Here is a 16,504-nt window from a genome sequence, read left to right on the forward strand (position 1 = left end):
ATTCAGTAACTTCATCGACTACTATAACCGCAAAGTGAATATATGGCAGGATGTTTCTGATTGCATGAAAAGATGACACAATATCAGTATCGCAAACAGTTTTATTTCAGAACAAAGGAATCAGTGTGTGAAGATTGTTTATAAAACTGGAGAAAAAAATCTGGGACTGGACTTTTTACAGTACCTGTAAAAAAAGAAGAAAAAAAAGAAAATAATTTGACAGTGCTTAAAGGAAATACAAGGCACAAAATTTGATCCTTTCAATGCGATCTCACCAGCTGTACCAGTATCCTATGACAATGACTAAGCCAACAGCACTTATGGATCCAACAGTTACAAGAGCAGACATCTTCATGATGTAGGATGTTCCTAATGTGAGAAAAGAAACGGTTTACACTGAACCACGCCGGGTTATTTTTTACATAGAGTTTGCAGGTAGCACAAAGCAGTGTTAGAGAGATTTATGATCCTTACCTCGGGCCTTAGCCCAGATTACACAAGACTGTGTTCTAGACTAATAAAGAAAACACAGAGAGAGAAGTTAAAGAAAATTAAAATCATTTTTAATGCACTAATTTTACAGGTTGTCTTAAGATGTCTTCCCACCTTTCCCCACTGACATACAGTGCGGAGGATAATATAATAGTCTTTTCCGTTTTCCAGAGGTGCGTTGTAGAAGTCTCCATAGAGCTGCTGATCCCCAACAGTGAAGTTCAGCTCTGCACTCAGACCACTGAGCTGGATCTGGGCCGTGACGTACCCTCGGTCACATGTCTGCTGCGAGAAGAACCGCGGACTTACAGACGAGGTGCAGTCAAACAGCATCACACCCTCGACTGGGAACACGAACACCTGGTACATACTGAAGACATGAGACACAAAAAGACATTCACAGCAACTGAATATTCAATTATCTAGTATATGCAGTGGGATCAAATTGCAAGGTTTTTTTTTTTATAAACCTGTAAATAAGCAGTTTTAGGATTTCATATGCATTTTTGATAACACTATATTTAATAACTTTATTAGTTAACATTAACTAACAAAAAAATTAAAATACTTCCAAAGCATTTATTAATCTTAGTTAATGTTAATTTGAAAATGTGTATCTGTTAATATTATTTGATGGACCTAAACTTCAGTAGCATAACATTGAACAGTTGTATTTTTATGACACACCAAAAACATAAATTATTTCAAAAATTCTAATGCTGATAATATAATTTTTTATCAAAACTTTTGTTTTAAATGAGAAAAGAATGCAAATTAGAAGCATTTTCAAGTCTGGTCTTAGATATTTGAATACATATAGATAATGTATTAAACTAACATAAACTAACCATGAGCAATACATTTGTTACTGTATGTATTAATCCTTGATACTATTAGTAAATAAAAATCCAGCTGTTCATTGTTTGTTCACAGTGCATTAACTAATGTTAACAAATACAACTTTTGATTTTAATAATGTATTAGTAAATGCTGAAATCAACATTAACTAAGATTAATAAATGCTGTAGAAGTGCAGTTCATGTTAACTAAAGTAGTTAACTAATGTTAACTAATGAAACCTTATTCTATAGTGTTACATTAACTCTTAAGAAATGTTAAGCGTCTTTACCATATTGAGTCAAGTGTGTTGGTCGATCTCCATAATCTGAGAGTGGGCGATGAAGCCTCTACTTCACTGTATTTGATTACTGGTGTGGGGGGGACTAGTAACAGAACACAAGAAGTACAGTGTCCAAATCAAAATACAAGGACAACGAGAATTAATTGTATTGTTTTGGATGTCAGTAAGCACCACACAATGGCACTCATAAATCCACACAAAAGAAGATATTTTGAAGAATGTTGGTAACCAGACAGTTGACGGAAGCCATTGACTATTTTTTTTTTCTACTATGGAAGTCAATGGCTACTGTCAACTGTTTAATTACCAACATTTTTTAAAAATATCTTCTTTTGTGTTCAATAGAGCAAAGAATCTCATACAGGTTCGGAACAACTTGAGGGTGAGTAAATGATGACAGAATATTCATTTTTGGGTGAACTATCCCTTTAATGCATGTTCCTGGTCTTATTGTCAACAATTCAACAGTGCACCCCAAAACATTGGAATTAAAATTAGTTGGTTCAACTTACTTTTGTACTAAACAAATTGGGTTAGTCTGTCTATAAAAGTCTCACGGTATTTACTCAGTAAATATTTACACGGTGTTACTTAAAAAAAAAGATGTATTCAAATTGTTACCTTAATCTTTAAAGTTGAGCCAGTGTAGTATTTTTTAGAGTGCACGTAATTTAAAAACCTATTACTTATAAAACTAAATGTTGTGGATGTTTGCAGCTTTTGTTTTGTACCTGGTATGCTAGTGTTTGCTGTCACTGTAGACGTGGCTCGTGTGGACTCGGCTGTAATGGTTATGGTGTAGTTTGTAGCAGGCAGGAGATTTAGACAGAGAACCGGCAGCGGGGCAGTGGAGCTGAACTTCTTTTTTCTCCTGTCACTAAACAGCCGATCAAAGTCTCGCAATCCAACGAACGTCACCTGTGTTGAGATGTCACATACAACCTCATTTCATGATTGAGAGACAACAACAGTGCAAAGGATATAGCTAAAATGAACTGATGAATACTCACTGTGTATTTCTCCATATATCCCTCGTTCTCTGCATTCCAGTGCAGACATCTTTCATTAATCACCACCAGATCATTAATTATCAGTTTGAGCTCTGGAACACAGAGAATAAGAAGCATTTTAGACCAGATTTGATGGCAACGACCACTCTTTTGGCTATGTCACACTATGTTTTAATTGATTTCAAACACTTTTGCTGAACAATGACAAGTCAAGTCAAGTATATTTGTATAGCGCTTTTCACAATACAGATTGTATCAAAGCAGCTTCACAGTATTAAATTAAAATAATACAACAAAGTTTGTTTCAAGAGGAATTTATTGATTGATAAAATTAAATTAAATATCCCCAAAATATCCCCAACTGAGCAAGCCAAAGGCAACAGTGGCAAGGAACCGAAAAACTCCATCAAGTGACCTAATGGTGTCCTAAAACTCCATCAGGTGACCTAATGGAGAAAAAAAACCTTGGGAGAACCCAGGCTCAGTCGGGGGCCAGTTCTCCTCTGGCATTTATGAGCTAGAGGCCGGATTGTAGTTTGAACTGTAGGATTATATGAATGCCTGGCTGAAGAGATGCGACTTTAATCTAGTTTTAAACTGGGAGAGCGAGTCTGAGCAACGAACAGTATCAGGAAGACTATTCCAGAGTTTTGGAGCCAAATGTGAAAATGCTCTCCCTCCTTTGGTGGTTCTGGATATCCTAGGTATGACCAAAAGCCTTGAATTTAGTGATCTTAAAGAGCGCGATGGATTATAGGGCGATAGAAGATCCGTTAAATAAACTGGAGCTAAGCCGTTTAGGGCTTTATAAGTCAGTAGCAATACCTTATAATTAATACGGAGCTTTATAGGTAACCAATGCAGTGATGATAAAATCGGTGTTATATGATCATATTTTCTTGATCTCGTAAGAACTCTAGCGGCGGCATTTTGGACTAACTGTAGCTTGTTTATTGAGGATGCAGGACAACCAGCTAATAAAGCATTACAGTAATCCAGTCTCGAGGTCATGAATGCATGAACTAACTTTTCTGCATCAGAAACTGATAGCATATTACGTAGCTTAGCAATGTTTCTAAGGTGGAAAAAGGCTGTTTTTGTAACATTTGAAATATGATTTTCAAAAGACAGGTTGCAATCTGTCTGACAGCGTGTGTGTTTACCTTTGCAATGCAGGGTGGCTATCTGCCACTTTCCTGTGATGTCACATATTGAAATGTCACTTCCTGTGTGTCTGTAGTGTCCTTTAACACAGCGGTGGATCACTGCAGTGTTGTTGTCCCATGCTACCTCTGCGTGCGGCACCTCTGGTGCAGGGCCACAGTGTGCTATAGAGAGAAAACACACAGAAATGGTTATGAATATCATTCCAGATATTGTTCTGAAATATGTTGATCCGAATATAGGACATTTGTGACAGAATATAAGGATGTGATTTTGTTCTCTTTTTCTCATTGTAATTTGTCCTTGTGGATTAGTCGTCATACTGTAGGTTTATTTCTGACAGTCAGCTTAACTACAAAAAAAAATATATATATATATTGAACATTTCCACTATTATTACACAGGGAAAAAAAAACTTCATTTAAAAGTTGGTATCACACTACAGTCAAGAAAAAAAGTAACTTTCCACAACATTCTCTACGTAAAATTAGTTGAATAAAGCCCTGTGTGATATTGTGTTAGTTTCATTTTTTGGACTAGTTACTAAAATATAGATCTTGTAATTGCTTCCCATGTGACAAATAAACCCCTGTGAAAATGCAGTATGTATGATATTCATGGTATTTACACTAATGTTCAAAAGTTTGGGGTCAGTGATATTTTCTTTTTTGGAATAAGTATCTTATGCTCACCAAGACTGCATGTATTTGATGGGAAAAAAATAAAAATGCAGAAAAATTGTGAAATATTATTACAATTTAAAATAACTGTTTTCTATTTGAATAATATTTAAATATAATTTATTCCTGTGATGCAAAGTCAAGTCACATTTATTTATATAGCGCTTTTTGAAAGCAGCTTTACAGAGATAACAGGAAAATAAAGCAAAAAAGTGTGTTTCCAGAAGAAAATAGCATCACAGTCCAGCTTAAGTAAGTTCAGTGATGTTTCATTTTTGTTTTAAAAAAGTTAAAAGTTAAAATAAATTTAGTTCGTTTGAATATATATATGAATATATAAACAGTGATGTCATCGTCCAGTTCAGTTCTTGTATAATAGTGTCAATGCAGGCAGATCAAAATTATTGTTGAATATTAAATTTAATGTTAAATTTAATGTCTCCAACTAAGCAAGCCAAGCCAATGGCAACAAAGGTGGGAAAAGGCGACAGTGGCAAGGAACCAAAACTCCATCAGGTGACAGCATGGAGAAAAAAAACCTTGGGAGAACCCAGGCTCGGTCTGTGGGCCAGTTCTCCTCTGGCCAATGAACGAACAGTGTATGATTATGATTCAGGCAGCATTATAGGTCAGAAGTCAGATTGGTTTGGAACAATCAGAATATTATCCAGTTCCATCTGGTTGAAAGCTGCATTTTCGGCATCATTACACCAGTCTTCAGTGTCACATGATCCTTCAGAAATCATTATATGCTGATTTGTTCCTTAAGAAACATTTCTTATTTTTATCAATTGTTTAAAACATTTGGACTGCATTTTGTGGAAATTTTTGTGATCTCACTTTTGATCAATTTAATGTTAAGAGTTAAATAATTAAAACTAATAATTGACCCCAAACCTTTAAACATAGTGTATGTCATTATTAGGAATTAAATTGTTTACCTATACACGTTACAGACACTTTTTCCCACGTCCCATCTGATGTACACGTTGACGTGTTTTTGTCACTCTCCTGTTTGAGTCCATATTTACATTTGTACTGAACCACACTGCCCAGTACAGACGCTTTGTTCCACTCTATATCTGTTAGTGGGAATTCTGGGGGAGGTCCACAGTTTATCTCTGTTTATTGAGACCAGTGTAGAGCGTTAGAAATAAAGACCACTGCAAAAATGCTGCAAATCTCACCATTTCCCATTGAAACTATGATGACCTAAAGTGTAAAGCAGCATTTTGTTTTAAATGATGTGAAGGTGAGTAAATGATGACAGAATGTTGTCAGTACCTTCACATCTCATGTTAACTTTGCTCCACTCTGCATTTGAGTTACACAGAGACACATTTCCTTCACCCACAGTGCGATATCCAGCTTCACACACATAGAGGGCCACAGAGCCCAGACTGGAGCTGCTATTCCACAACACAACTGAGTGAGGTAGTGAGACCGGGACGCCACAGTCTACTTCTAAACAAACACACATACAGACACACTGTACATGTGCATATATATTATCAGCTTATTAAAGAGGACAGCACTGAAATATTACATAGGTCATTCTCATGAAATGGTCAACCTTTCCCTTCATTCTCACGCCCCCATAAACACGCAATTCAAGAGTTATTATTCAAAAATGTCTAATTCACTTAATAGTTACATCTATTAAATAATCAATGACTTATTATAGCACTATCATATCATACTTACTAATATCAACAATGAAAATTGTCTTCTGTAGAGCTGCTTTATTGCTCAATCGGATTTGTTTCATGAACTCTGAAACATCAACATGGTTATTGAACTGAATTGAATCAACATTATTGCCTTCTGTAGAGCTATATAGCTGATTTAAGCTTGTTTTCATAATTTGACAGCACTTTTACTGAACTAAACTGAATCAACACTGACTTGAGCTGAATAATGACACTATTGTCTTCTGTAGAGCTGCTTTATAGTTGAACAGATTTTGCTTCATAACTAATGAACTTTTTTAACATTCACACAGTTATTGAACTAATTTGAATCAACATTGGACTAAACTGAGTTGAATGACACTGTCTTTTTAGAGTTGCTTTACAGCTGAAATTGGTTTTGTTTCATAATTGAAGAACAGTAATAATATTATTTTATTTTTTATTATTGTGAAGCTGCTTTGAAACAATCTGTGACTTGATTTGACTTGACAGAGACCTAAATTGCACCGTTTCTTGAGAATGACCCGTTCACAAAATAAAGGGGGTAAACATGCCAACAAGAAATAAAAGTGCAAAAATATACCTTGGCACAGAAAATCAGGCTCACTCCAGATTCCCTCTGAATCGCAAACTGACGTATCTCCTTCCCTAACATTATGAAATCCTTCAATGCACTTATAAGACACACTAGATCCAACTTTAATGTCTCCTCTCCATATCATAACAGAGAGGGGGGGAGAAGGCGGTATGCCACAGTTCACCTCTGAGAAACAACAAAAACCTTGAAAATATCTTCAGTTTACACATTAAAGAAAAAATCAGTTCATTTATTCATTTATTTACTTTGAGTAAAAAAATTGAAAAAGCATGCAAACTATTACCTTCACACAACAGAGTAGGTTTCGTCCAATAACCGTTCTCAGCGCACACAGATATATTATGCCCTTGTTTAGGATAGTAACCGTGTGTGCAGTGATATGTTACAGTGCTGTTAAATGTGACTCTGCCATTCCATATCTGTACAGTGAGGGGCAGTATAGGAGGCTCTCCACACACAATCTCTGTTGAGAAGGAAATGACATGTCAATTTATGACCGAATCACTGCAGTATGAAGAGCAGAGGAATAACATTGCTTATACACTCTTAAAAATAAAGGCTCTTTATTGGCATTGATGGTTACATAAGGTACCTTTAACGTCCACAGAATTTTTCCATTGCACAAATTTTAAAAGTGATGAAATTTTTTTGTCTTTTCATACTTAGAAAAAAAAAAATTTATTTTGAGAACTGTTTTTTATTGAAGGTTCTTTGTGGAACTTAAAATGGTTCTTCTCTGGCATTGCTGGAAAAAAAACCTTTTGGAACCTTTATTTTTAAGAGTGTATAAGAAAAAAGTGTGAATATGCAGAATGACACAGAAAGCACTTCCTATGTCCTCAGAAGATTTGAATAATAGCGAATAGAGTGTTAAGGACTGCTTCTGAGATACTTGTTCAGTGCTTTTTTGTCATTATAATTTCAATTCGACTGTACTGCAAAAAAATGATGTCCTTCCTCAGAATTTTTGTCTTCTTTTCCAGCGCAAATATCTAAACGTTCTTAAATCAAGATACATGCTTGAGAAGCAAAATGACTAAAGATATTAAGTCTTGTTTTGTGACATGTCAAAAATATGTGAGTTTATGCTTAAAACAAAGACAAAATATAAGTCATATCTACTTAAATTAAGTTTCTTTTTCTGATCCCACTGCCAAATATTTTTTTCTTGTTTTATGCACAAACTCACTTCATTTTGATAAATTTTTCAGAAAACAAGACTAAATATCTGATGTCATTTTGCTTCTCAAGTAAATGTATCTTGATTTAAAAATGTTTAGATATTTGTACTGGAATTCAAGACAAAAATACTGAGGAAGAACATAATTTTTGCATAAAACATAAAATTCTTTCAATGTATAGACAAGAACAGCCAGGATTTCCTGGAAAATCAATTATTTTGATTTCTACAGGGAAGCAAGAAACTCGTGTTGACATGAATAAAATAAACAAATAAATGTGAATAAATTGTGACAATTTGAATTTTTTGGGTGAACTATGCCTTTAAAACTTTCTTTAAAAAGAAAAAAAATCTCTGTACCTTCACAAGAATAGTCTGGGTTACTCCACTGACCGTCGGTTTTACACACGGACTCATTTCCTGTATCCAAACTGTGATATCCAGTTACACAGTTATACAGAGCCACAGAACCAATCTTACTGACACCATTCCAGAATAACACTGAGTGAGGCAGAACCGGAGGAGAACCGCATTGTATCTCTAAACACACATAAACAATCTCAACTGATTCTTTGCTTGAGATACGCAGTCATATTTCTGTCGACATAGTAACAGAAGCAGATACCTTCACACTGGAAGTCAGGCCGGCTCCATGTCCCATGAGCAGTACATACCGACACATTCTCACGTCCACTGTTAAAAAACTGTGGGTCACACACATACAGCGCCAATGATCCCATTCGAGAGATGTTATTCCAAACCATTTTTGAATGAGGCATAACATGAGGTTCTCCACAGTCCACTTCTACGAAGAAATCGATTATATTTTATGTCAGGTGACAGTAAAATATGCAATGAATTTGTATAAGCCTGTGTGTGTGATCCCTACACTTTTTTGTATAGTGTACATCAAAATTATGGAAGCAAAATGGGTTGGAAATGCGGTGTCACACACCTAATGTGATAATCGTGCAGACAGTCATTTTTTCCTCAAATGTAAACATTACCTTCACAGACCAAACTTGGTCCGTGCCACTTTCCATCCAGACCACAGACGGATGAATTCTGTCCTCTCTTCCACTGAAACCCCTCCCGGCAGCCGTACTGGAGTTCACTGCTGTAGTGTGTGATAGTGGGGGAGAGCCGGTCGGCGTGGAGGACTGAAGGAGGAGACCCGCAATCTATCACTATACAAACCATAGACAGAAAAACAGGTCCATTACTTCAACAGAATTTAACATTAATATTAATAACATTATATACACTGCCTGCCCCCCCCCCCCCCCCCCCCCAAAAAAACTTGCTGTTTGGGATTAGATAGGAAAATGCTTAAGAGTCTATGATTGAATCATTATTGCAGTGATTATTATGTTTCTAGCATGTTATATGTTTGGCAACAGTTCTTCTGATCCTAATTGATGGAGTGTGTAGCTTTTCATTACTAAAACAACCATGTATGAAGACACATCATGGCCATATTCTAGGATGGCAATGTAAAGATTCACCAGGCTCAAATTGTGAAAGAATGGTTATGAGGGAGCATGAAGAATCACTTTCACACATGAATCAGCACCTCTGAGTCCAGAGCTTAAAGGGGTGGTTGATTATGATTTCACTTTTCTAACTTTAGTTAGTGTGTAAGATTGTTGTTTGAACATAAACAACATCTGCAAAGTTACGACGCTCAAAGTTCAAAGCAAAGGGAGATATTTTGTTCTAAAGAAATTGCTTTTTAAGGACTACAACAAACAGCTGGTAGGGACTACATGACATTCTTCCCAGGTTAGTGACATCATGAACCCTAAAATGTACATAAACCCCGCCCCCGGAACACGATTTATAGATTATCAAGACAGAATATGCTAATCAATGACTAGAAGATAACTACACATAAGCTACATAAATTCATCAACAAACCATTCAGAAATGTTGTCTACATGTTGTCACCTCTTCTTGAGTCTCTCCATCTTTCTGACTCCGGTTTGAACATAAAAGGCTAAACGTTTTTTAAATTTCCAGTGCATGTCTGTGTGAGGTAAAAGGACACAAGCTGTTGAAGCTCCGCCCCCTGTGCTGGGAGAAGCATCTCATTTGCATTTAAAGGGACAGGCACAAAAACGGTGCGTTTTTGCTCACCCTCAAAAAGTGACAACTTATATCTGTATATCTGTGGGGTATTTTGAGCTAAAACTTCACATACACACTCTGGGGACATCAGAGACTTATTTTACATCTTGTGAAAAGGGCATTATACCACCCCTTTAAATTCATTGAAAGTCTTTTGGATGTGCTGGAGGAGGAGACTTTACAGAGTGCTGGACTCCTGCATCGTCAAAACAAGATCTTCAGCAAAAATGTATGCACCTCTTGATGGAAATAACATCAGAACATTTACTTCCATCAAGAGGTGCATACATTTTTGGTTTCTTATTATTTTTATTTTAGCTTTACAAAACCATAAATCATTAAGTTGCTTGATATTGCAAACTATTATTTGTAATCATATCATTTAAATGCATTATTGTAATCATAAACACACTGGTTTGGAGATACTTAGCAATTGCTAGGCCATAGCAAAGTGGTTTTTAGAGGGTTCGAGGTGATTTTAAAGTATTTGTGCTGTATAGTTACTATGGTGTTGTCAGGTTTCGTACAAACGAAGCAGGCAAGATGGTAAGTTTGATATTTTAACAGCAGAATGGATCAGACACAGCGTGAAAGGTGAGTAAACAGGAAGTAGATAATTGGATGAAGCTTAACTGAATGATAACAAAGTCTCTCTTTCTCTTGCAGATGCAAATGATGATGAAGGAGTTCCTTAGAAGACGGAATGATGACAGGCTGAGAAGATCAGGATTGTAGGTAGGAATACAGGTAAGTATGGCAGAGAGTCTGTATCATATGTAGACGTATAGACGAGACCAGATGAAGACTGAAGGTTGAGTGCTGAATATAAAGGGGTGAGATGACAAGGTACAGGTGATGATGATAATTACTTAGAGGAGAGTGAATGCAGGTGTACGCCAAGGAGGATTCTGGGGAGTGTAGTGCAAAGACAGATGAGGAAGACAGACGGTGGATGTGACATTACTCCCCCCTCCCGCAAGGCGCGACCCATGCCGAAAGCAGCAGAACACGGGAGGGGGGGTGGGCATCCTGGAGTCCGTGATGGGGAGGTGGACCGGGTGTAGATGGACGGACTCCAGGATGGTCTAGACGGCCATGGCGGAGCAGACTGGTCAGGGGACCATGGCGGAGACTTCCCTTCGGGCGGCCATGGTGGAGACGACCCCTCAGGCGGCCATGGTGGAGACTTCCCTTCGGGCGGCCATGGTGAAGAAGGCTGAGGAGGTGGCCATGGTGAAGAAGGCTGAGGAGGTGGCCATGGCGAAGAGGACCCATCGGGTGGCCATGGCGGAGAGGACCCTTCGGGTGACCATGGCGGAGAGGACCCTTCGGGTGACCATGGCGGAGAGGACCCTTCGGGTGACCATGGCGGAGAGGACCCTTCGGGTGACCATGGCGGAGAGGACCCTTCGGGTGACCATGGCGGAGAGGACCCTTCGGGTGGCCATGGCGGAGAGGACCCTTCGGGTGGCCATGGCGGAGAGGACCCTTCGGGTGGCCATGGCGGAGAGGACCCTCATTCTGGAATCCGAAGGATTCTGCATCTTGATCTGGTCTTCTGTCAGGTTTCATACAAACGAAGCAGGCAAGATGGTAAGTTTGATATTTTAATAGCAGAATGGATCGGACACAGCGTGAAAGGTGAGTAAACAGGAAGTAGATAATTGGATGAAGCTTAACTGAATGATAACAAAGTCTCTCTTTCTCTTGCAGATGCAAATGATGATGAAGGAGTTCCTTAGAAGATGGAATGATGACAGGCTGAGAAGATCAGGATCGTAGGTAGGCATACAGGTAAGTATGGCAGAGAGTCTGTATCATATGTAGACGTATAGACGAGACCAGATGAAGACTGAAGGTTGAGTGCTGAATATAAAGGGGTGAGATGACAAGGTACAGGTGATGATGATAATTACTTAGAGGAGAGTGAATGCAGGTGTGCGCCAAGGAGGATTCTGGGGAGTGTAGTACAAATACAGATGAGGAAGACGGTGGATGTGACAGGTGTGCTGCTAAGTGGTGGTGGCGCGGGGTGGTGGTGGCGCAATGGATAAGACACATGCCTTTGGTGTGAGAGACCCGGGTTCGAATCCACTGTGAGACACCAATGTGTCCCTGAGCAAGACACTTAACCCCTAGTTGCTCCAGAGGCGTGCGACCTCTGACGTATATAGCAATTGTAAGTCGCTTTGTATAAAAGCGTCAGCTAAATGAATAAATGTAAATGTAAATGTAAATGTAAATGTAAGTGCTTGCTCAGGTTCTCTGGATGGTTACTAGGGCATTACTAGGTGGTTGCCAAGTAAAATGTCTGATATTCTGGTCTCTAGATATGGCTCAGGTCTCCTCTCCAATGTAAATCTATGAGATTTTTTAATCCGGTGAATTATATCATTTAGAAAACTAAAAGCACACCTCTCCTTAATAAGCCACTAAATTTTTGAAGAAACATTAATGTCCTAAGCAAGTACCACTATTAATATATGTGGGCATTCTATAGATTAGGGTCCAATTCTCACTATTTACTAACTATTAACTACAACTTTTGCATCAATAAACTCCTAATTACTGCTAATTAATAGTTAGTAAGGTAGTTGTTAGGTTTAGCTAGTGGGTAGGATTAAGGGATGTAGAATATGGTCATGCAGAATAAGGCATTAATATGTGCTTTATAAGTACTAATAAACAGATCTTAGGCCCTGTTTACTCCTGGTATTAAGGTGTTTTTGGTCGATCGGATCACAAGTAGAGGAGGGAGACATCTGTTAACATCTTGTGTTTTAATCTCTTTTGTCCACTTTCAACCACTTCTGTCCTGATTTCTTCAATGGGAGGGTCTATGGGGCAGGGAAGCCTAAACGTATGGACTTTTTTGGATGAAATACGCTGGCGCAATTTACGTATGAACGCGACCGGAGATGACGGAAAAACACACGGAGAGCAGCACCTTTCGCTTCTGCTCTGACAACCGGAAGACCAGACGAACACTGAGTGTGTGATAGAAATCAGGGTGAGAGAACATTGTGCTCCATAATTTCTTGTCTTCAAACCAAACTTAGGTCTTCAGCCGACAAAAATTTTAATCCCGTCTGGTTAGCGCTCTTCCCATGCATTAGGTCAGTAGGCGGAGACGAGTAGACGGTCTTTTGTGGCTGTTTGAACACATTCGACCACATGAGCATTTACACTACGAAAGCAATCCGGTCGAATGCGTTTTCCACTACCTCTGGAAGTGGTTGAAAGTGGACAAGCTCGAAATATTTTAGACCCTGTTTAAACTTCTATTTAGCGTTGCCTCGTGATCCGATCGACCAAAACACATCTAAATATCAGGGCCTTAGTAATGATGCGCATAATGATATGCATGCCAATAAGCATTAATAGTAACAATTAACCCTAAACTAAAGTGTTTCCATATCTTTTCATTAATTAATTAATTAATTCATTCATTCATTCATTCATTCATATATTGCAGCTGTAATATGATAAAACAGTTCAGGAGATTTCAGGTTCAGGTGATAAGAGGACCAAATGAGTGATTTGTTAATGTAAAGGACATTGGCCCCATTCTTACCCTTGCAGTAAGATGCGTCTCGGTTTGGATTAAAGGGTTCTGGTCCACCCTGGACTGTGTAACCGATCTGACAGGAGCAGGTGAAATCTCCATCTGTGTTTTGGCAGAGACCTCCTTCACCACAGACCCCCTGCACGCTGCACTCGTCCAGATCTACAGACAAAACAACATCATGGAGTGAGAGGAGAAATGTGCTGCCTGAAAACAGAGTCTATTATGACAGCATTTTAGTGCTACTGTAAAATGGAAATCGGTCTGTTTAGTTTTGGTTCTGTTTTCCCTGTTCTAGTTTGCCTTATTAGTTTCCATAGTTCCTAATTTATGCACCTGTTCTGTTTTCCGTTGATTACTCAGTTTGTGTATTTTAGGGGTTGAACAGGTTTTTTTTTTAAGCCGACAATTGTGTGATTAAAGCTTAGTCACTGATGACGTCATTAATGAACAAATAGGCCTGAACGGGTTGCCTTGTGCACAGCTATGGCATTTGACTCAGCGCTCCTACAAAACAGCTTATTTGTATCAAATCTTGTTGTTATATTTCTCACATATTTCTGCTCGTTCTAAATCAGACGCAGATAAAGTAGCACAGTAAAGATTACATTTATATGAATGCATTAGTGAGAGAGAGAGTGACTGCGTGTGAATGATAGTATTATACCAGATGGTATAATCAAACATATCTTATGGAGCACTCTCTGAGTATTCATTTACAGTATTTGTCATTTTAACTGTTGGAAACGAATCGTAAAAGTAGACTTCAAAGATTTATTATCCTGTTGCGCCCTCTATAGGCCATGATCAGCTACTAGTCGACGTCAAGATTCAAGGATCATGGCAGAGCATTAAAGTCCACTAGTCTGTGCAACCCCCTAATGTATTTAAGCCTTCAATTCATTCAGTTCTCGGTTCTGTCTCGTTTACGTTGTTTTGCTATTTCTCCTACGTTTGCCCTGTAGTTTCCTGAGTATTTGTGATTAAAGATTGTTCTTTGAATTCTCTATCGTCGTGCGCTTATTTGGAGCCAATCAACTCTGACAGCCACGTAAAAAAATAAATAAAGCCACGTGAAAAAATAAATAAAGGAATACATATAAGAATATGAAATTAAAAGGTGCAGCAATATGCAATCAAAGAAACGTAATTTTTTTTTTTTTTTTTGGACACTAAAACGATTACATTGAAATCTATAACAAGGGCTTCCAAATGAGTAAAATCTTTATAAAGTAAACCTATAAGATGCCCATAGACATTAAAAAGTATTGGAATTTTTTTTTTTTTTTTTTTTTTAATGAATCACTTTCTTAGACTGTTAAAGGATTATTTCACCCAAAAATGAAAATTAGCCTATGATTTACTCACTCTCAAACCATCCAAGGTGTATATTAAATTCTTCTTTCAGACGAATACAATCAGAGTTACATTGAAAAAAATGTCCTGGCTCTTCCAAGCTTTATAATGGCAGTGAATGGCCGTTTCTGTTTTGAAGTCCATCAAAGTGCATCTATCCATGATAAAAGTGCTTCACGCGGCTCTGGGAGGTTAATAAAGGCCTTCTGACGTGAAGTGATGTGTTCGTGATAAACTTTTAAATATGGATATTTTCTTACTCTAACACATCGCTTCACTTTAGAAGGCCTTTATTAACCTCCCATACAATTTTTTTTTTATTTCAGTATGCTTTACAGTGAACCTAAACTTCTATAACCTTTTTTTAAAGCTTTCACTTCTGCAATACTCTGCTGAGTGTCTTCTTTAAAAAAGAGACTATAGGTCTATATTCCAAAGCAATTATGGATTACAGCCATTTAAGTTCAGATGTATGATCAGAAAGGGTGGTGACAGATAACAGGTTAATATGGTTTGTTTTCTGATATGTACAGCCTTTCAAGCTGCATTAAATGTTTGAAATGTGTTATACAAATAATTATTTAATATGATTACTATAAATAATCTGTTTATCAAGATGGCGCATTTCAACCCAACATGTAATGTGGCCGTTATTAGTTATAAAGAAATGTTTCTTTGCGCTGTGCTGTTAATTTCTCAGTTTAAAAAAATATATTTTTTAGTTTGTTATTTTTGTTGTTGTTGTTGTTAGCCAGGATAAGTGTGTCCTTTAATGTATTTTGACACATTTCATGTGAAGCAACTCCTGTTTGACATTTTTGAGCCACTGTTGTGCAATACATTTCTCAGAACTTGTTTAGCAAATTATCCCATTCAGGATATATCACTTGCCACACCATGTTCACACCCATCCTGTAACATCTCTGCACATGTTTGAGAAACACAATCAGCAAAACAACAATGATATGGGGAACACATGCTGGGGCCCAAATGATATGGCTCCACAAATGCATTCATTTACTGAACTGAAGACTCACCACGGCAGTACGTTCCATCATTGGGTATGAATGTGTTCATGTGATTGGACGGGCTGTAGCCTGCAAGACAGGTGCAGTAATAGCTGCCGTACGTGTTGTGACACTTAGTGTGATCGCCACAGATTCTACCCAGCTGACACTCATCTTTATCTGTAAAACCGGAGCAATAAATACAGTGATGTACAGATTTGTGTATTTACAGAAGCCCCATAAAAAAATGAAATTTAAAACAGCATAGCCTATCTGTTTATCAATCAAAAAAACATAGTACTCAGGATAATCAAACCTTGGCAATGAGTCCTTCCGTTGCCGACAAATCCATACATGCAGTTGCACACTTTCCCCCCAGATCCGTCAGTTTTATCATCACAGGTAGCTTTTTGATGGCAAGAGGCACAAACATCCACTCTGTTTGCATTCACTCTTATATCTGAGGAGAAGAATGAAAAAACTGTATATATAT

The 16,504-nt window shown here is 37.8% G+C and overlaps 1 protein-coding gene across 4 annotated transcripts in view; it reads right to left on the bottom strand.

Moving 5' to 3' along the window:
* Positions 1-83: 83 nt before the first annotated feature.
* The window catches only part of susd1 (sushi domain containing 1), a 20,667-nt gene continuing 4,246 nt past the window's right edge, over positions 84-16,504 (bottom strand). For 3 of the 4 annotated variants that reach the window (XM_082171072.1, XM_082171071.1, XM_082171070.1), the window contains 18 exons: positions 16,328-16,471; positions 16,042-16,191; positions 13,658-13,810; positions 8,964-9,143; positions 8,582-8,761; positions 8,317-8,496; positions 7,060-7,239; positions 6,762-6,941; positions 5,772-5,951; positions 5,429-5,608; positions 3,807-3,971; positions 2,644-2,735; positions 2,365-2,551; positions 1,622-1,715; positions 607-862; positions 475-514; positions 276-369; positions 84-184 (listed from right to left, as the gene is read on the bottom strand). In XM_082171072.1, the coding sequence (XP_082027198.1) occupies positions 139-184; positions 276-369; positions 475-514; positions 607-862; positions 1,622-1,715; positions 2,365-2,551; positions 2,644-2,735; positions 3,807-3,971; positions 5,429-5,608; positions 5,772-5,951; positions 6,762-6,941; positions 7,060-7,239; positions 8,317-8,496; positions 8,582-8,761; positions 8,964-9,143; positions 13,658-13,810; positions 16,042-16,191; positions 16,328-16,471 (2,681 nt within the window). In that variant the 3' untranslated portion in view covers positions 84-138. The remainder of the gene's footprint in view (positions 185-275; positions 370-474; positions 515-606; positions 863-1,621; positions 1,716-2,364; positions 2,552-2,643; positions 2,736-3,806; positions 3,972-5,428; positions 5,609-5,771; positions 5,952-6,761; positions 6,942-7,059; positions 7,240-8,316; positions 8,497-8,581; positions 8,762-8,963; positions 9,144-13,657; positions 13,811-16,041; positions 16,192-16,327; positions 16,472-16,504) is intronic. The other variant, XM_082171073.1, reaches the window with a different exon arrangement.

Source organism: Leuciscus leuciscus (genome assembly GCF_965113295.1).
Source record: "Leuciscus leuciscus genome assembly, chromosome: 5".
Classification (NCBI taxonomy): domain Eukaryota; kingdom Metazoa; phylum Chordata; class Actinopteri; order Cypriniformes; family Leuciscidae; genus Leuciscus; species Leuciscus leuciscus.